The sequence below is a fragment of the Setaria viridis genome, chromosome 7, assembly GCF_005286985.2.
Source record: "Setaria viridis chromosome 7, Setaria_viridis_v4.0, whole genome shotgun sequence".
Taxonomy (NCBI): domain Eukaryota; kingdom Viridiplantae; phylum Streptophyta; class Magnoliopsida; order Poales; family Poaceae; genus Setaria; species Setaria viridis.
This window is the reverse complement of record NC_048269.2, coordinates 32832372-32853095: the sequence shown is the minus strand read 5'-3', so window position 1 is coordinate 32853095 and position 20724 is coordinate 32832372. Positions and strand designations below refer to the sequence as shown.

Here is a 20724-nt window from a genome sequence, read left to right as displayed (position 1 = left end):
GGAGGATGGGAGGGCGGTTCCGCGGTCGGTCGGTATCCATGCGGATCCGTCATCCGTCGGTCGGTCGCCCCGGACGAGCAGGAGCAACTGAGCAAGCCATGGACACTCGACGGAACGGAACGGAACGGAACCCTCCAGCTGTTGAATGAAAAGAAAAAGCAGTGTGTTGGACAAAATGTACAAAACACTGTATGCAAAGCGATGGAAAAACCATGGCATTCCTGTGTCCTACTAAAAGCATGATGGGGGATTCTTCCTCACCATACAGTTCGATACATGGCCTGTTTTCGTGTGATGTCGCAGCTAAGATAGAGACCATGATGCTAATAAGGCCAGCTTAATTAGAGCACTCAATTGCACGTCGGTTCAGTAGCTCAAAAGGCCCCAACATTGCACGTGCCAAGCCTAGTTACATTGTGCCCAAATCTCATCGCCAAACAGCTAGCTGACAGTATCCAACAGTCTCCGAGCGACATGGCATTACGAGGTAATGATTTCGTACTAGTGCATAGTACCTTGCATTATTGCGTTGATGGTACTTTGTCCCGTGTACGTGCTGCCATGCTGATGGTACGGTCCGGCCCTTCGCCATCATCAATGGTAATCAGCCAGTGCTAGTTTGTCTCCATTTTCCTTTGTGGCAATATTCAAGTAGGAAAAAAAAAGCACGTAGGCACGTAGCGAACGCTATCCTTGACTGGTTTCTGTTGGCTGTATCCGTGCAACCGACGATGGTTCGTGTTTGCTTGTCTCGAGTAACGTAACGTTCCTCTGATCCTCTCCCTTTGGCCGGCTAGTATTTCTCTTTACCATCTGCATGCATTTACATGTGGCAGCTGGGGCCCGCGCCTGCCAGAGGCCGGGCCGGTTGCAGAGAAGGCACGGTGGCCGGCCGCACGCGCAATCATCGGTGGGAATCCTCGATGGGACGGGGGGCTTTGGGTACCACAAATACCAACGCAACCTCGTCGACCTCACAGTTTTCGTCTGGAATCATGCATGCGACTCATCCGTTCTTCATTCAGCACCCGCATCTGCTTGCAGACCAGCGCAAGTCCATACCAAATTACTATTTATTTTTATTTTTTAAAAAAAATTATGCACTCAGATATATATTATGTATAGACTACGTATCTAGAAAAACTAAAATGAGGGATAGAGGGAGTATTGGATAAGAGTACACGCCTTATCCAGTATATGGAATGGGTTCTAACGGCTGAATTATTTGCTAGTAGGAGTGTGAACATTCGTATATTTCTTGAAAAATGTCATATTTAGACTAAATTCTATTTATGAACTAACACTGAACGCCTAATAAATTATACACCCATTGTACGGTAATGCAGAAGAAAACACACACGTGGCATTCCAAAGAAAAAGAAGCTAATACTCCCTTCGTCCCAAATTATAGGTCGTTTTGACTTTATTAGATTCATAGACTTTGTTATGCACTTAGATATACACTATGTCTAGATGCATAATAATATCTATGTATCTAGAAAAGTCAAAACGACCTATAATTTGGAACGGAGGGAGTACTACATTAATTGAACATAAATATGTGAAACGATACATTATTTTATCTCTACGCAAAATCTAGCGGCGACCTTATTTGGGGGAAAAGGAAAAGGACGTTACGACTCGTACGAGAAAAGTTTAACATCATTGGAGTATCCAATATTTAGCTTTCAAGCTACAGAATTTGGTAGTTGCATTTTGCGAAGAGAAAAGAGTGGTAAACCAGCAGCAAGGCAAGCGAAGTGATGTCCTTGTCAACCTGCTATAATGATCTCAGTTGATGTGTGCACTGCATGCAACTGCTGAGACATGCCATTATTACACAGTCGCTAATGATTCCAGCAACTGCATTGTGTTATCTGCTATACGGCTTAGCGCAGTCGTTGCCACGCCAGGTACTGGCAGGTTTCCGGTTGATCCGGTTCTTAATCATCATCACCATACATACAGTTCGCACTAAATGCCTGTTGTAGTATACATCATCAAAAAAATTTTAAAAAAAAGCATGCGTCATTCCAAAAGAATAAAAGAAGTTAATGCATTTACTCGATATTTATATACTACACAGATGTTGCAGTTTTATAAATCTAATGTAAGCGCTTTTACTTAAATTTTAAAACGGATGTTGCGGCTCCTAGATGAAAAACACACATATACATGCCGTGTACAAAAAAAAAAGATTGGAAAGTTAGCATCATTGCGTATCCAAGAATTGCCTTTCAAGCTACCGAGGAGAAGTGACAGTTGGGACTTGGGAGATGAGAAGCAAAGTAGGGCAGGAGAAGTGCAAGATTATTCCAAATCAAAGTTCATCCAGCGAGGAAGAAATGCACCCAACGAACCAAAGGGCTCACACTCCCCAAAAAGCTCCACTACTAGTAGTAGGCTAGTGGCATGTGAGTAGTACGTGAGCATGTGACTTCAACGGCACGCTATTCCTATTTTGCTTGTCAATCATTTTTTTTCATGATCAAGCCATCACACAGCTCAGGATTAGCCGATTAGGAACCAATCTACTCTAGTGTGGCCGGTAGCGAGGGTTTTGGAAACAAAGAAAAAAAATCATGTGATGGACAAAAGTTGCCTATTTATTAGGAACAAAGAAAGAGAATTTCAGAACAACTTATGGGACAAAGCTTACAGTTAGGAACAGATAAGGAATTTTATGGGAATCTTTTCTCAAAACCATTTACTCCTTCCATCCCAAAGAAGTGTCCTTAGTTTTGTTCCAAGTCAAATCATCTCATGTTTGACCAAGTTTATATAAAAATATATCAATGCTTTTGATGTCTAACAAGTTTCAATAGATTCGTTATGAAATATATGTTCATAGCATACCTATTTAGCGTTATAAATATTGATACTCTTCATTATAAATTTGGCCAAACTTAAGATAGTTTGACTTAAGATAAAACTAAAATGGACACTCTTTATGGGACGGAGGGAGTAGATAGGAGAAGTCCATAAAAGATTCCAATCCAAGCTTGCGAGGAGGTTAAGCTAACTAACAACACAAAGAAGAGCTCACCCAAAAGCTCACTACTAGCGTGTAACCGTAACTTGAACCACACACTATTTCTTTTCAACTTTTCAAATACGGAGTATCAATCATGTCTTCACACATCACATAAAGAATTAGGGTACCAACAATGCACTCTCCATTGGGCTACCGCTACATAAAGGGTTCGTTCATATCTAGTTATGAATTTTAGACAGAATTATGGGGCTGAAATCTTAAAGGAAGATTCCTAAGGTTACATCTGAATTATAAACATGATGTCAGACCAAATGTTATGGAGCTGCACTAGGCATGGTCGCATAGTGTTTTCTTCTACACCTTGTCCTAAAACTCTGTTTTGTACGTTCCAAAAAAGACTACCAAAAGAAAAGAAAAAAATGATCACATGTATATAAGCAAACAAACTACCAACGAGATTAAAGGTGACATTTCTTCAAGGTAGATAAAATTCCCACAATAAGCTAGAAAATATTAAAATACCTGTATAATCTTCAAGGTAGAAGCATTGTTCAAGGTGAGTCTTTTTTTGAATGTAAAAAAGATGTACGTAACTCTATGTTGGACTGTTGTTGCTTGGCAGTGTGGCGCGGCAGGGGTTGAAATTGCTCGACTCATTCCTCGCATGACAGATAACATGGCGACGGAAATGGTCAAGTAGCATGGAACCTCGATGCGCGCTCGTGGATGCATCCTTCATGCGTGCCAGGTGGAGTTGCAGGGTGCTCAACGGCACGCGTGGAACCCGGATTGCCCATGCCGTGGAGCCCGGGCCAAGCCGCGGTGCTCAGTCAAGTCGCTGGTAACCGCCTGCCCGCGCCGCGCGCGCGAGGGATCAAGATCAAGGCCGCATCGTCATCTTGGCGATCGTCTCCGATCCTAGGCTATAAATGGGACACCTCGGCGACGAAGGAAGGCAGCCCGTGCCCGCCGCAGGAAGACGAGCGAGCATGGAGCTCACCACCTCGTAGCGGGAGCTCGACGCCGCCGTCGTCCGCGTTCACCGGCGACAGACAGACCAGGGAGGACACGGCGCTCCGCTCCTCTGTCCCGGGAGCCGGGGCAAGGCCGGGACTTACGCAGCTCGTCTCCTCGCACGACTCCACGTCTCCACGCCATGGGTTCGAGGAATGGAGCTCCGTGGCGCCGCCGTTGGCCGGCCGCCAACGATTATGTATCCGGATTCTAAGACTCTCGCTGCTCGCGGAAGAACGGATGAGAGCACCCACCCCCTGCTGTGCTTTCCCTTTCCCTCCTCTGCTTCTGCTTCTCCGCCTCCCCTCCTTCTCCTTGTAGAATAATGGTAGTCAGTTATCTGTTGATTTCTTGGATCATCTTTATTTTATGTCAATGATAAAAGGGACGTTATTTATACTTTGTTCTTAGTTAGGCAATCTGAGATGGTTTTCTGGAATTTACTCTTATTAATTAGTACCTTTAAAAGTGATCACCTAGCAGCAGCTAACCTTAACTGAACCTGAATGCCTCATAGGAGAACATTCAGCATTGTCCTCTGAATAAGTTTCAGTTTTTAGCGCGGTCCCCTGAGTAAGTTTCAGTTCTTCGCATCCTGTTTTCGTATCCTCTGTTCGCCGGCAAACAAGTACAGTACCAATACGAGCTAGGAACGTCCCTGGTATTATTTGTAATCTATGCAACTCACGGCAGTCGTACAACATATAATGCAGAGAGGATTTACTAAACATGACATTCAGTATAGACATGTGGTCTTGTTTTCCATATTTTTCCTTTACATTCCGGTCGTGCAACGGGTGGAGGACAAATTTCTTCAGGTAAGTACCTCTGCTGCAGTGCTGCTAGCCTGCTACACACGGAGGATCTGCAGGCGAAACAATTGCTACTCTCGAATTTGGTAGCAATATAGCATAGTAAGCTCAGTGCTCTTTTCACTGCGAAGAATTGAAACAAAATACTCAGCAAGAAATGCTATACTAGTGCTTTCTGTTCTCGGTGACTATAGTTGACAAAGAAGGTCTGAACATCCTCTCATTGAAACTCTAGAGATGGTGAGAAGGCAAAAGGACGTTGATCTGACAGTTCCACATGCTGCTGGAAGGAACAGTATCAAAGGTTAATTCATCAGACTAGGAACACACAAGAGAAGAAACTGATGGGGATCATCAGACTAGGCATAAACTAGCGGAGATGCACAGTTGCCATTGCAGTTCGATGAACAACTGCCAAGTCGTTCCGCGATAGCAAATGGCAACAACGCCCTTCTACCCTTCCGCATCTCCGCCTCCGTATCCTTCGTCGCCAACTGCCGCCGGTGAGCCGGGGACCTCGCCGAGGAAGCCTGCCGCCGGCCCGCCCCGCAGATGAGAATAAGAGCCGGGACCCGAATCAGGGGGATTTATGCAAAAGGTTGGATCGCGATTATTGATCGTGATCCAAATTAGGGGTCTTTTGAAAAATGTAAGGAGTTTTGTGAAAATAATCGAATCGCGATCCAAATTAGGAGTTATTTTGTAAAATGCAAGGGGCATTTCGTAAAACCAGGTCTTCTTCCTCCTCTCGCCCGCTGGATTTCGCTGAGCCTCGCCGTCTCATCCTCTGCCCAATGGGGCAGCTTAAGCAGGGCATCCCATGCCCGCCGTAAGAAGACGAGCGAGTATGGAGGTCATTATCACCACGTAGCGGGAGCTCGACGCCGCCGCCGTCCGCGTCCACTGGCGATAGACAGACCAGGAGGACACGAAGCTCCGCTCCTCCGTCCCGGGAGCCGGGTCAAGGCCGGGACCTACGCAGCGCAGCCTCGTCGCACACCACTCCTACTCCATGGCGCCGCCGTTGGCCGGCCGCCGCCGACATTCCGGATTCTAAGCCTCTCGCTGCTCGCTCCTCCATGCCCCCTGCTTTCCCTTTCCTCCTCTGCTCCTGCTTTTGCTTCCTTGAAGAATAATGCATGGTAGATCAGTAGATGTGTCGAGTCAGTTATCTATTGTGTTCTTGTATATCTGCAAAAGTGACGACGGACAAATTTCCTCTATTTCCTTTTCTTTCCGGGCGTGCAATGGGTGAAGGACAGATTTCTTCAGATAACGAGTGGTGCTGGTGCATGCTGGAAATATTTCTGTGCAGAGGTTATCGATTCCTCCCCAAGTCAGTCTAGATCGTTTCATGGTTTAAACCATGACTGTTGCGTGCTAAGTAAACCCTCTAAATTTGAAACAGCAATGTCATCCTCTGAAATCAGCTCACTTCATCTGTTTATCTACAAACAAGTACACAAGTATGAACAGTCAACGTATACGTAATGCTTATACATTACACCGTAGTCGTGAAATTGCTCATGTTCGTGCCGAATGAACAAGGATTAGGCAGGCCCTTCTGCCAGAAATTACCTACTCCAAAAGCAACCATCTTGTCCCGTGACCTGTATGGACCGTCAGTTCAACAGATCACAGATGTGATCTTCATTTCTGTACTTTCCTTCATTTTAGCTTGGTACCGAGTGAAGGCAAAGCTTCAGAATGCATTAGCTGATGGCAACGCTACTTTGGAATGCCATCGATCCCGCTCTTCGAAAAAGAGAAGAAACCTAAAAAGAAAGCCATGGATCTCTCTGGGTTTCAGAAATCACAGCTGAGCTCGTTTCAAGTAAACCATAACTGCTGCACCACTGAGAGCAACTGCACCAGCCATCAACCCAACATGAACCGGCGATATCCCACTCCTGCTGGGAGGTGGTGCCAGCTGCTGTGACGGTTTTGTCACTTCGGTATTCAAACCAGGATCTTCGATGTGCAACTTCAGCACCTAACAGTGAGCATTCAGTTTGGTCAGGTGGATTGAGCAAGTAACTTGTAGCCCAACAACTTGCCATTGAATAAACAATCACAGAAGGCAAGAAAAATGTTACCTTCAACCCAGATGACTTGGCATGGAGCACTGCACCAGCCAGATCGGCGTCTGTTGTCAGCAGCACTCGGTCGCCTTCATCATCTTCATACTACATAGAACAAGACCAGTTTAAGTTGGTTAGTGCAGTCAAATCCCCATCATCTTAAATAGATGGAATGATTATTGAAATTTGTTTGTAGCATCACTGATGAGATGACATAGAGATGATGATGATGATGATGACACAAAGTCATGAATTATAGTACACACATTGAAGCCCATAAACACATTTTCATTGACAGAACAAGGAAAATTTGCTATCAGGGTAGCCCCTCGTGGGCCTCCCAAAGGGAGTCCTGCTATGCCAAAAGCGAGGGGACAATTAATACCTACCCTATTAGACCCTGGGAATATTCTCAATCCAAATGCCTACTAATTCATAGGAATATTCTCATGCCAAAATACTCAATCTTACCAAAAGTTGCAATGTCTCCTTTTCATCTGTAATACTTAATCTTTGCCTTACAGAAGACACAAGCTCATCCAAGCTCTCAGAGCCTGCAGTGATGAATTATGACAAATTAATAACCAATTATATTTGGAGAATCACAACCATATCATACATCTGCAGGCAAAGTATGGGACAGGTAAATACCACAGGTGAATCTATGCACACGGCCCTTTCTGTCTTGAAGCTTAAAGGAAAATGAATTGCCAATCACAGGGGGATAAACACTACTCTTTCCATCTCCAGCCTCTGATGGCAGGAGTAAGGATACCTCGCTGAGAAATACAAGCAAAATTATATTATAGGAAAACAGAAGAAGACAAAATAATCCTCAAAAGACCCATGAACAAACCTATGACTATCGAATTCCTCATCTGGAGGCTCCAAAGCAAGAGCAGAGTCCCAGAACCTCTGCATTACTGAGTTTGCGACATCATTTACAGTTCCATTCCCTCCTTCAACCTAAAAGTAAAGAATTAGATGAAGAAATTCAGCATATGAAACAGAAGAGAGCTGATGAAAGGATTATGGAGTTATGAATCACCAATTGAATGGTTGCATGGGTAAGTTGCAGGACATCCAGGCAAGCAGCAATTTGTCCATCTGGTTACAAAAATGAAGACATGTAACAGATAGAGTGGCAGTAAAATATTCATGACAGAGACAGAAATCAGGTCGGTCGCACCTTTGTCAATAACAGGAATATGCAAAAATTTGCCATCATGCATTATATGTAGTGCATCGAGAATTGTTGTATCTAAGGTGGCACAATCTGGGTTGGCAGTCATCACCTGAAAAAGTTATAACCAACACAGTTAGGGTGCAACTAAACAAAACTTTGATAATGAGAACAAAGAAAAATATAAATATGGTGGAATACCTTTTCTACTAGGGTCAACTCAGGGGAAATATTTTGTGCAACAACACGCATAAGTACATCTTTTGAGCTGCATAATATGATCATATATCAGCGAATAATTAGCAAGTAAATCATGTACACTACTATTTTACTAATATAGAATGCTTACGTAAAGATTCCCTGCAATGTGTTTCCTGTAGCGACGACCACCGAATTAACTCGAAACTCTCGCATTTTCTGTGCTGCTACACACACAGGATCTGTAGGCAAAACAATTGCTACTCTGGAAGTTGATAGCATAGTAAGGACTATGTTCTCTATATTGCTAACAATTGAAAGAAAGTCTGAGAAAACGGATGTTATACTTTGTGTTCTCTGTGATGATGGTTGACAAAGAAGGTTTGAACATCCTCTCTCGTAGAGTTTCAATGAGAGCAGAAGGAGCTGTAATAATAGTAAATAAATACCTTCAAATGATTGGTAGCATAATAGAAAGTAAAAAAAAGAGTTTTGAAACGTGGTTGCAAAAATCATGATATATAATATAAGAATGTAACAGTAGAACAGGATATACCTAACAAGTTGGTATGATACGAATTTTTTCACTTGGATTTAGAATGATAAGGCATAGCATAATTATTATTCCCTCCATCCCAAATTATAGATCGTTTTGGCTTTTCTAGATGTATAGATATTAGTATGCATCTAGACATAGCATACATCTAAGTACATAACGATATCTATGAATCTAAAAATGTCAAAACAACCTATAATTTGGGTCGGAGGGAGTATTTTATAAAATCTAACTTATATGTTATATCAATGTACTTGCAAGACTAAATGTTTTTTTTAATTGAGATAGCATGTGTAATGCAAGACCTGAAAAGTTGCCTCCTAATTGACGTTCAACTCCTTCAACAGCAGCTGCTATTGCACTTCCTTGTTCTGCAGCCTTTTCAAGTCTTGCTATTGCGTCATAAAGGCATTTTGCAATGTCCAACATAGCAATAACCTCACCATTTTCTACTACAGGAAGGTGTCGAAATTTCCCTAAAATATAAAACAACATATTGGAAAAGCTGATGTTAGTGAAGAAAGAAACAAATATCCAACTAAGTGTTGACTCAGGGTTTATATGAAAAGACATGATAACAGCCAGTCTACACATACACAGTATATACGCAAATATTGTTGCTGAAATCATGCCAAAAACTCAGCAACATGCCAAACAAATCCTAGACATCTCACCATCCCAATCAATTCATTTGTTACTGAAAAATTGAGGACTGAGATACAATACAGCTAAATATGCCTAACCATCTACCAAAAATTGTGTTTTCATTGCAAGCAAGTTCAGCCAGTTTGACAGCGACTTATGGACACATATACATCACATGATAAAGTAGTTTTTTTCCGCAACATAAGGTTGTGTTTTTAGACATAGAAAATTTGCATATTGGTAACAGAAAAAGATATTAGTCACACAAGAATTTCAGAATGTAGCCAATACTGTTACCAAAAAAATGTACACAAATGGTTTGTGCACTACAATTACATATAAAGAAGAACAGCCCGCTATAAATTAGTGAAAATAACAGGAATACACTTGCTCTACTTTGTTTTCATATTGTACATACAAACAGATATCTAATGAACTCTATCAAAGGGAATGCCTCACTAGACATACCTTGAACCATCTTCTGCAATGCCTCAATGGCAAGAGAATCAGACATCACATAAGTTGGATTGCGTGTCATGATCTTGGACATGATGGTTTGCTCCACCCTAAGCCCCTCAGCAATCACCCTTGTAGCTATATCCTGCACCCCAATTCCAATACAAATGAATATGAACAAGAGTCACCTCACCAGTAGTAAAAATAGGCCATCACCTGCTTGGTTAAAAAGGAATTTACAAGGCTGCTTACTTAAAATTGCTTCATAGAACATAATGATAAAAAAATAGATGCCAGACAGAAGTCATGTGCAAACCATCATCATTTTACCTTGACTACATAGATAGTCTTAGGCAGAAACTAACTACTAAGCAAGTACAAGAACATTCTCTTCCATTTTCAGGTCTAGGAAAAACAGAAGGGGAACGAAAATGGGAAATATATACGGTGGTAAAGCAAAATAGCAATGAGTTGTCCAAGTTTGGTAAAAAAAATTGCTTGATCAAAAGCTCCAAATAAAAGGGAACTTTGTTTTGACAGAAACAGCCACTTGCTAAGCTCCAAACCAAGGATCTAATCCAAACATAGATTCCCCCCCGGGTAGTGAGAAGATATGTGGCATTTTTTACTCCTGTTACATCAAATTCAAAAGGTATCACATTTTCCTCAGCTCTGAAGGACTATAAAAGCACAACGGACACACATTATAACCATCAAATTCAACCCAAAAATAAAGAAAATAAAAAAGAACACCACCTTGTCGGTGACTATGCCTGAGAGGAGGCCCTGGGCGTCGGTGAGCAGCACGGCGTCGACCCGCCTAGCCGCCATCCGCCGGCACGCATCCGACACCGTGGTCCCCTCCGGAATCGTCAGGGCCTTGGACAGACGCAGCTTCTTCACCGTCCTCTCCCCTCTGCCCAAACAGACCAAGTAAAAATCCAATCTTTGCCGGTCTCGGTTCGAACCGAGGCGACGAAATGGAAGGACAAGAGTGGCGTAGGCTTGCCGCGCGCTTACGTGAGCTGGTGGGGAGAGGCGGGCTTGGAGGCGGCCTTCCCGTTCCCATTCCCGTTGGCGGCGGCGGCCGAGGGGTCGTCGGACTTGCGGGAGGAGGCGGAAGGCGGCCGGCTGCGGGTACGGCGGCTAGGTGGCGCCGCCGAAGCGGCTGCGCTCATGGCGATGTTTTGCCGCGGGAGCTCGTGGGGAATAGTGAGGCGGCGGCGGCGGCCGGCGAGGTGGGGAGCAGCTGGTGGAGCGGTGCTTCTGCTCCGTTTCTCCTGACCTCCGGGGCTCCTTCGTTAGCGTGTGGACGTTTTGCGTTTCAGTCACTCCAGTCCTGGGTTATCATGAAAACCTCGTGGTTTGGGAGTTTTCGGACTCAGAATCTGTTCTTGCTATTTTTTGTTCTGTTTTAATTAAAACTAAGTTTTCAGACTATTGGAAAAAGATACCACGATTTACGGTAATAATTTTAAAAGATAACTAAGTTTTCAGACGATTGGAAAAAGATACCACACGATTTACGGTAATAATTTTAAAATATACTATATCGCAAACTCAGCTAATTAGCAGCATGAGGTGATATCAGTAATTCCATCGCTAATGAAAAGAAGGTTGTAGGATAACGTGACACTGTCACCGGTCAACTCGCAACGCACAAGCCCAGTGCATCCTTTTTTTCTTCAATAGTTTTTTGGTCTTCAAGAGTTTGCTAACTTTTCATATGACTGATAAAAATAAGTTTGTAAATCATAAAAATCTAAGGTGCGCAAACTGTCAAGATTGGTAAAGTTTTAGGCAATAAAAATGCAGTTAATTCTAATTCACCCTAGCGCAAAACCTCTATATTTCATTGGTTTTTGGCTGGCAATGAATAAGAGCATGCTATATGTTACAAAACATTATTAGAGGTCTCCTAAACGGCTCGCCATTTCAAAGAGTAATCCAGGCATCATTGAATAAGTACCACAGCTGTTTCTTTCGCTCGCTTGTAGACTTGTAGCTGTGGCGGCTATCCCTTTCTTTGGGACACGAAGGCCAGGCATCCCAATCGGGCAGTAATAACGCGATAGGTGCAGGGCCTCATCGAAACATTCCCCCCATCAATTATATTTGTAGCAGAATATTTGTTATGCTAAAAAAAGCACTCATTAACTCGTCATTGACTCGCAAACCGCGTGCACCACATGGCCCGCACCCTCCGTATATGGCCGTATCCCACCGTCCCCACAACACCCCCACCGCGTGGGCCCCGCCGCGCAGGATCGCGTCCACGGTGCACCGGGTCCACGCAGCTTCCCCTCGCCACCGGCCGCCGGGATGCGGATTTGAAAATTTTGAACTTGCGGCCCGCCCCCCGCGGGATGGAGCCAGCAGCAAGGACCCCTCAAACTTTCGGGAAATTCCGTACAGACCCCTCGGGGGGCCGTTCGTGGGGCCCGCGCGGCAGTGAGAGCACGTGGCTGCCCGTGGGAGGAAAGGAAACAAACGGACGGAGGGGCGGGCGGCAGCGTGCAGCGGCGGATGGCCACAGGAGTTGGGTGGCTCTGGCGCCGCCATGGCGTGCGATCCGTGCATCATGTCTCAGTCCAGGGGAGGAGAGGATGGGACAAGAAAACCTTGGCGGCCAAGCGACACAACACACGGGGGCGCCAGGAGATCCATCCACACGCATGCAGGCACTTGCGGCTTCTGTGGCAAGCACGTGAGCCACGCCGAGCGCACTCCGAGTTTAGTTGGCTGGTGTTTCTTTGTCGCGCGCCAGGTGTTCGACCGCGCGCCCCACAGGGACGCCTTCCTCTGGAACGTCGTGCTCCAAGGCTACGCGCGGGCCGGACCGTCACACGGGCGAGAGGCAATCGCGCTCTTCGCGCGCATGCACGCGAGCACCGGGGCGCCCGCGGCATCCAACATCTACACGTACACGTTCGACGTCAAGGCGTGCTTTCGTGGCCGACGCGCTCGTCGCGTTCTACGCCAGGCGCGGCGACGTGGCGGCGGCGGCGAGGAAGGTGTTCGACGTGGCCGCCGCCAAGGACGTCGTGAGCTGGATTCTAACTCGTTGATCGCCGGCTACGCCCAGAACGGGCGCTCGGACGAGGCGGTCGCGCTGCTCCGTTCCATGCCGCGGCGCGACGTGCCGGCCAGACCTCGTCACCTTAGTCGCCGTGCTCCCGGCCTGCGCGGCGTCGGCGGCCAATCCACGGGCCACGGTTGCTGTTTTTTGACAAAAAAAAAATCCTGCACACCAAAGTACGTACTGCTCTGGTAGCTTCGGAATGGTTTTGTCCTTCCTGATCCCAGTACTGCTCTTTTCTTTAGCATGCTTGCAAGATTCAAGATCATGTGGTCTTGCAAGATGGAAAAAGTAAAGAAACGCACTGAATCTCTACTACATTACATGTACGGAGCAGCAGAATGACCGCACCGAATTCTTTCCACCGAGAAAGACCTGCGCGAAAAATAGCACCCGCTTGTCCTGGTCTCCGGCGTCGGCGTCCATTCTCGTAGCCAAGAAGTTGACATGGTAGATTCCCTGCATCCGGACGTCGCTTCTTGCCACGGCACAGATGGTGTCAAACTTGTAGCTTTCGTCCCGCCAGATCCAAGAATTACTACTAATTACTGGTGTGTAAATTTCAAACAGCACCAGCAACAGAAAATAATCAGATACTTAGGAGATGAAAACAAATTACCAGCAAGAGGCAGACGCTGTCCATTAGGAAGCTTTGTTTCCTTTCGAAGGCCCTTCTCTCCTCGGCTATTTCTGCCAGGGCCCTTCGATGCATCACCGTCACAACCGGTGGTGACTTGAAGACGGGAAGGGTCGTCGCATGCGAAGACAGTAACGTGGAGATGTGATCCATGGCCTCAATGGATAGCTCATGGCCTTTCGTAGGCAGGAGATCACACAGCTTGGCTTCTAATGCAGGCGTCATAGAATCCAAGTGCGCCATCATGGCAGCCTGCCTGGGGTGTTTCATGGCCTTGACTGCAGACAAGTCGTCGCTGGAGCTTACGACAGCATGGTGCCCGGCCCCTTCCGCCAGCTCTGCCGCGACACGGAGGGCTCCAGTCTGCACTGCCCTGACATAGACTTCTTTGGCACGGTGTTTGCTGAGGTGCCGCCGCCGGCGATGGCGGCGCCGCCAGCGAACATCGTCGACGACCAGCCGGCGCCGACGCCTCAGGTGCCGCAAAAGAGGCACAGCAAGAGGCTGCTGGCCAGGCCGCCTTCTGTCCCGGTGTCTCGCAGGTCGACGCACCGACTGATGCGCCAGCTTGACATCGTGGGGCAGGACCAGGCAATTGGAGATGAGGCGGTGGCGCAGTACGAGAAGATGTACAAGGGACCGATGCCGAGGAAGACGGTGGCGGCCCTGGCGGCTATCTCCCGCGTTGCTAGTGGTGTGTTGATGGCGGCCCTTGCTGCAATCAACTGTTGTGGGTCTTGTGGGTGTCGTCTATTGGTGATAATGAATAGCAACTTTGCAATTTTCAACTGGAACGTCAGGGGCCTCAATTCAGCTGCGCGCCGTGAGGAGGTGCTCAAGTTGTTACAGGCATCTCGTCCAATGCTAGTCTGCCTGCAGGAGTCCAAGCTAGAAGAAATCACTGACAGTTTGGCAGTGGAGTTTCTTGGACAACGCCTATCCAGTTTCAGTTACCTACCAGCCCTGGGAGTTAGTGGTGGGATCATCCTGGCTTGGGATGATGATCACATTCAGGCAGGCAGTGTCTCTCTGAAGGAATTCTCTCTGACAGCAACTGTTACACAACGCCTCACAAATGTCTCCTTCATTATCACTGTTGTGTATGGACCGGCCACAGATGCAGATAAACCTCGTTTTCTGGAAGAATTGAAAGGGATCAAGCCAGTGGACAACCAACTTTGGTTATGTCTGGGAGATTTCAATTTGATATACTCAGCCCAAGATAAAAACAACCTGAACCTGAACCGTCGCTTCATGGGGATGTTCAGAAGAACTCTGGATCAATGTGAGCTGCTGGAGATATGCTCTGCAAAATCGTAAGTATACTTGGAGCAATGAAAGGGAGCGGCCAACACTTGTCAGACTTGATCGAGTCTTTTGCAATAAAGAGTGGGATATTGCTTTTCCGTCTATTTGCTTGCATGCACTGTCCTCTTCAGCTTCAGACCACTGTCCATTATTTCTGTCACAAATCCGACAACAGCCCCAGCGAGAGCGGTTCAAGTTTGAACAATTTTGGACAAAGGTTCCTGATTTCCTTGATGTGGTCAGAAATGCTTGGGAGCTGCCGGTCACGGGCATATCAGCTTTGAATATTCTTCATCACAAAATGTGCAACACAGCTAAGGCACTTCGTTCTTGGAGTAGCTCTATTTTTGGTGAAGCGCTCCTACAGTTCCACATGGCCCAAGAGATAATCCTCAGGTTAGATATGGCTCAGGATACACGAGTACTGACAGAGGAGGAGAAGAAGCTGAGGAAAGCATTGAAGGTGAGAGTGCTGGGACTAGCAGTTGTGGAACGCTCACGCCGACGACAATGTTCCAGACTGACTTGGCTCAAGGAGGGTGATACTTGTACAAAGTTTTTTCATTTGAAAGCAAATGCAAGAAGAAGGAAAAACTTCATCCCAAGTCTCACAAAAAGCAATGTTGATATCATCTGGTCTCATGAGGAAAAGGAAGAGGAAATAGCACAGCATTTTCAGAACACAATTGGCAAAAAGGAACAATGCACATGCAGCTTCAATTGAGATGACCTGGAAATGACAGGAGTTCAGATGGAGGGCTTGGATGCACCATTCACTGAGGAAGAAATCTGGTCAGCAATCTCTCAAATGCCCTCGGAAAAGGCACCAGGTCGTGCCTTCTATAAGATGTGTTGGCCAATAGTTAAGATTGAGGTGGTCAATGCTTTTGCATGCATCTACAACATGCATACTGGCCCATTATTTAAATTGAATGGGGCGTCAATATCTCTGCTACCAAAGAAAGAGCTGGCAGAGAGAGTGCAAGACTTTCGGCCCATTAGCCTGATCCACTCATTTGCAAAGATTGTATCAAAGGTGTTGGCACTGAGATTGGCACCGTTCATTGACAGTTTAATATCTAACTCGCAGAGTGCATTTATCAAGAGAAGATGCATCCAAGATATGTTTTATATGTCAGAAATCTAGCCAGATCCTACCACAGGACCAAAACACCTGCCCTGCTGTTGAAACTGGACATATCTAAAGCTTTTGACTCTGTCTCTTGGGAATACTTGCTAGAGTTGCTACAGAAACGAGGTTTCCCTGCAAGATGGAGGGACTGGCTGGCACTAATCTTCACTAGTTCATCCTCTTCGGTGCTGCTAAATGGAGTGCCTGGTCCAATAATCAAGCATCAACGTGGTCTTCGACAAGGGGACACCCTCTCCCCCTATCTGTTCATCTTGGCGATTGATACCTTGCAGAATTTATTCAAGATTGCTAGAGACGAAGGATGCCTGTCCACAATAAGGGGTCGGCATGCCAAACTGCGCCTATCTCTTCATGCTGATGATGCGGTGATATTTGTGAACTCGTTGAAACAAGATGTAGATATGGTGGTTGAGATAATGCAAAGGTTCGATGATGCCATAGGATTGAGAATCAATCTGCAGAAGAGCACAGTAGCAAGCATTGGAGGACATGACCTGGATTTGGATGAAATCCTAGCTTCTTTCCCAGAACAACGTGTGGGTTTTCCCATTACCTACCTTGGCATTCCGATCGTGCTGGGTCGTCTACGTTTGGTACACCTACAAAATGTGCAAGACAAGGCAGTTGCAAAGATGTCAGGTTGGCAGTGCAAACTTCTGAATCCGGGAGGACGCAGGGTGCTTGTGCGCTCGGTTCTCAGTTCATTGCTAGTGTACCTACTCACGGTGATTAAGCCCCCAAAGAAATTCATCAAAGATTTTGACAAGGTGAGCAGGCGTTTTCTCTGGGCTGGCAATCAGCAGCTGCATGGAGGGAAATGCAAGGTTAGCTGGGCAAGATTACAAAGTCCAATTAAGAGGGGCGGCCTGGGGATTACTGATCTCGATGCTTTCAGCAGAGCACTTCGTCTAAGATGGCTATGGTTTCGCTGGAAATACCCAGAGCGTCCATGGGTTGGCATGGAGTTACCTGTTGATGACTTGGACATGGCCCTTTTCGCAGCAGCAACAAAGTTCACGGTTAACAATGGACGAACTGCTAGCTTGGTAGTGCACCAGCCATGCTCTTTCCACACCTGTACAAGCACAGCAAAAGGAAAAACAGAACAGTAGTAGAGGCAATGCAGAATGAACAATGGATTTCAGATCTTATGCATGATCTCACGGTGCCACTCTTGGATGAATTTGTTAAGCTACGGGGACTGATTGAGGAGGCCCAGTTTGATCATGGCGCCACAGAGCCAGACACAATACTCTGGACAAGAACTGCTTCAGGTGAATATTCAGCAAGATCGGCATACGACATGCAATTTGAAGGTGGTGCCCTCTCGTCGTTCCCAAAGACGGTTTGGAAGGTCTGGGCACCTTTCAGGTGCAAGTTTTTCATGTGGTTGCTCCAACAGAACAGAGTCTGGACAACTGATAGGCTGCTGCTCAGAGAATGGCCTAACTCATACTTCTGCCAGATGTGTTACAGCAGTCTTGAGACAGCACGTCACCTGGTGTCCAGTTTCTTCTTCCATTTGGCAAGCAGTCGGCACCTGGTGTGGTCGCGCCTCCCTGCAACCTAATGCCTGGAACAAAGAGGCTGATCTGGTGGGTTGGTTCCATGATTTGGCTGGAAGTGCTATGGACGCTGCTACGAAAGGAGCTCGCTCCATGGCGATACTGGTAGTGTGGACGATATGGTGTGAGCGAAACAACAGAATTTTCAACAATCAGGAGAAGCCGATCGCAAAGCTTGTTGAGGATGTTAAGGATGTTGCTCGTCTATGGTGTGTGGCTGGAGCCAAGCACTTGGCTGTCATAGTTGATAGATCAGGCCGCGAGTAATCGCTGTAATGTTTTTTTTTTCTTCCTTTGTTGCGGGCCTATTTCGATGCCCCGGCCTATCCTTCAGGATGGGTTACTAAAACTTGGCGCCTCTGGTGCCTGCAATTGCTTCTCTTTTTATTAATTAACGCCGGGAATCATTCCGGGTCTTTCGAGAAAAAAAAAGACACGGAGGTTGCAGTTAGTGAAGTAGAGGTACTCCAAGGCACCGTGGCCGGACAACATGCTGTACTTGGTGCAGAGGAAGACGACCTGGGCAGTGAGGGCGTTGAACCCATTACGAAGCATCAGGTCAGTGCAGATCATGTTTTCGTTTTCATGTGCTGGGAAGTTGAGCTGGTACCGTATCGCATTGAGGAGGATGTTGAAGATAGGGTCCTCGAGTGGACCCTACAAGTAACCTCTGAGCACTAGCCCATGGTGAAGCACCATTGCTGAAGCTGGAGGCAGCTGGGATATTGCGCTGAGGTGCAGTGCGTGGATGTAATCGACAAGTAGCGCCTCGATTCTCTTCAGAGACAATTCCTTTACGCCACACGAATGACTCGTTCCTTTTTTGGCTCTTAAAAAATTTTAGTTTGCTATTTGACACCGGTTCAACTTTCGTTCCTTATATGATAATATGTTGGATTTTCCGTCTGGGAACCGTTAAATACCCTGCAAAAAGACGATTTTGTCCTGTGGGTCCCACCACCCTTCTTCTTCCTCTCCTCCCCTCCTCCCTCCTCTGCTCCACACCGCGCGGGCCTTCTCCCTCCGCCTGGCCGCGCCTCCCCCTTGCTCCACACTGTCACCCTCCGTCCAGCCGCGCCTCCCTCGTTCCTTCTCATTGCCGCAGGGGTCGGCCGCGCCCCTCCATGTCCAGGTCACCGACAGCGCACCCAGCCGGGACCCGAGCTCGAGGAAGTCGGGCGCCAGGTGCGGCCTCTGGTCGTGCGCCGCGTAGGGGAGCAGCGTGGCCGCCGGCCGCGCGTGCAGCCCACCCTCCGCCCATGCCATCCACACCTCACTCCGCTTTCTCCGTGACTGCGACACCACGCTCGCGCACATCGACCATGGCCGCCCGCTCACATCGCAGGACCACCGCTACGGCTCGTACGCCCCGCCGGCGCTGGCGACGGTGGCGGCCGGGGTGTTGCCCCCGCGCACGCGGGAGAAGGATTTACAACGGCATAGGTCCAGCAGCGTGGAGGCGGCGGAGCCCGAGGGGCCACCTCCGGCCGCGGCGGCGGCGTTGAACGGCTGGGAGAAGAGGGAGCGGATGGCAGAGGTGGACTTGCGGCTCAGCACAGCGGCCACGGCAGCGGAGGCCTCGAGGCCGGCCAGGCGCTCGTGGAGGTAGGCGGCGCAGAAGCCCGTGAAGGACTCCCCAGGGTGGAGATCGCAGGTGGTGCTCACCGATCGACGTGGAGGTGGCACTGGTGAGGCTCCATCTGCAGGCGGCGATGATGCGGCGGGCGCCACTGGATCCGACCTGCCCGCGCGCGTTCCAGAGGCGCAGCCGCTTCGACACCCACGAGGTGTTCCTGGACCCCGCGAGGCGCGCCGACCCGGCCGCCGCCGGCGCACACAGCGAGATCGTGCGGTGTGGAGCATAGGAGGGAGAAGGGAAGGAGAGGAGGGAGAAGGGTGGTGGGGTCCAAGAGATAAAATCATCTTTTCGCAGGGTATTTAACGGTGGTTGGATGAAAAATCGAATAGAGTGTTAATTTAGTAACAAAAGTTGAAGTCAGTATCAAATAAGGAAGGAAAAAATTTTAAGGGCACGAAAGGAACGGATCATTTGTCTGGTGTCAAATAAGTAATTATCCGTAATCGCATGGAGAGACCTCCGAGTCCCAACCCGCTTGCTGGTCCTTGAGTAGGGATGAGCAGCGGTGGGTGCATGTGTTTAGATTCTGACAACTCGCCACCGGCACCACTGCGTCATCAGTGTCAGGGTAGCTCAACCGCAGGTTGTAGAGATACCGGCCGTCCGGTGCTCTCCCGTACTTCAGAGAGCTGTAGATGTCATCGACAGCGACCTTGCAGAGCTGATCGGTACGCAGCCATGCCGCGATCCTGTCCACATGGTCGGCAACAAACGTTTCGGTGGCGAGCGCGACCAGGCGATCAGGGTTGGGGTGCTCAGCAGCCATGGCAGCGTACATGAGCGAGTCCTTGATCGTGAGGATCCAGGCGTCATCATCAAAGCTGGGCAGCAGCGCCTCCTCAACCAGGCACTGCGTGTCGAATTCTCGCTCGACAAGATCCATGGCCAAGTAGATGTCAGCCTTGGCCAAGTAGAGGTACCCCACGGCCTGCTCCAAGGTGAGGTAGCGATACCCGCTCATCAAGAATGTGGTGAGACCATCCAGAGATCTCTCCGCCGTGTTCTGCCAGTACCAGCTGCTGTGCATCTTGTCGAGGAACTCGGTGGTGATGTCCTCCCTCTTGTACGGTCCTTGGCCACTTCGGCCATGCGCGACGATGGCGTGGAGGATGACGTTGGAGACCGGCTCCAGGAGGCCGTAGCAGTGGCCGGCGACGGAGAGGCAATGTATCGGATTCGGGTAGTCGCGGATGGGGAGGCGGTCAAGCGCCTCCACGTAGAACCCGCATATGGTGTCGAGCAGGGCTTGATGGGGATCCTCTCGATCAATGCCGCTGTCGCCACAGCAGAAAACTGGGAGGTGGTTGCTGGCCATTGGAGAGCAAGCACACCGGCGGCTGGCTGTTCCGGCGAGTCGACGACGATGCTGATTGTTAGGGCCTTGGGATGCCGGTTGATGATGT

General features: G+C 47.9%; 2 protein-coding genes across 2 annotated transcripts; one reads left to right on the top strand and one right to left on the bottom strand.

Annotated features, from left to right (window-relative positions):
* Nucleotides 1-6232: 6232 nt before the first annotated feature.
* LOC117865512 (CBS domain-containing protein CBSCBSPB3) lies at nucleotides 6233-11261 on the bottom strand. The gene is made up of 14 exons (XM_034749740.2): nucleotides 10961-11261; nucleotides 10697-10856; nucleotides 9953-10085; nucleotides 9145-9315; nucleotides 8631-8709; nucleotides 8435-8548; nucleotides 8287-8353; nucleotides 8092-8197; nucleotides 7951-8009; nucleotides 7759-7868; nucleotides 7554-7681; nucleotides 7374-7456; nucleotides 6918-7007; nucleotides 6233-6814 (listed from the first exon to the last, which is right to left on the bottom strand). Exons 1-14 carry the CDS (start codon nucleotides 11116-11118, stop codon nucleotides 6635-6637), a joined length of 1638 nt encoding a protein of 545 aa, XP_034605631.1. The 5' UTR covers nucleotides 11119-11261; the 3' UTR covers nucleotides 6233-6634.
* A 2505-nt stretch (nucleotides 11262-13766) lies between these two features.
* Nucleotides 13767-17324, top strand: LOC140223344 (uncharacterized). Its single transcript, XM_072295033.1, has one exon. It carries the CDS (start codon nucleotides 13969-13971, stop codon nucleotides 14974-14976), a length of 1008 nt encoding a protein of 335 aa, XP_072151134.1. The 5' UTR covers nucleotides 13767-13968; the 3' UTR covers nucleotides 14977-17324.
* The last annotated feature ends 3400 nt before the right edge of the window (nucleotides 17325-20724 follow it).

Bases quoted from the DNA above. Each gene is read 5' to 3' on its own strand.
- LOC117865512 (XM_034749740.2), bottom strand. From the start codon at position 11,118: ATGAGCGCAGCCGCTTCGGCGGCGCCACCTAGCCGCCGTACCCGCAGC. The intron at 8,010-8,091 runs GTGCGACCGACC...TTTTGTAACCAG, and splicing joins TATTCCTGTTATTGACAAAG to ATGGACAAATTGCTGCTTGC. The intron at 7,008-7,373 runs GTAAGATTGAGT...TGTTCTATGTAG, and splicing joins AGGAGACATTGCAACTTTTG to TATGAAGATGATGAAGGCGA.
- LOC140223344 (XM_072295033.1), top strand. From the start codon at position 13,969: ATGGTGCCCGGCCCCTTCCGCCAGCTCTGCCGCGACACGGAGGGCTCC.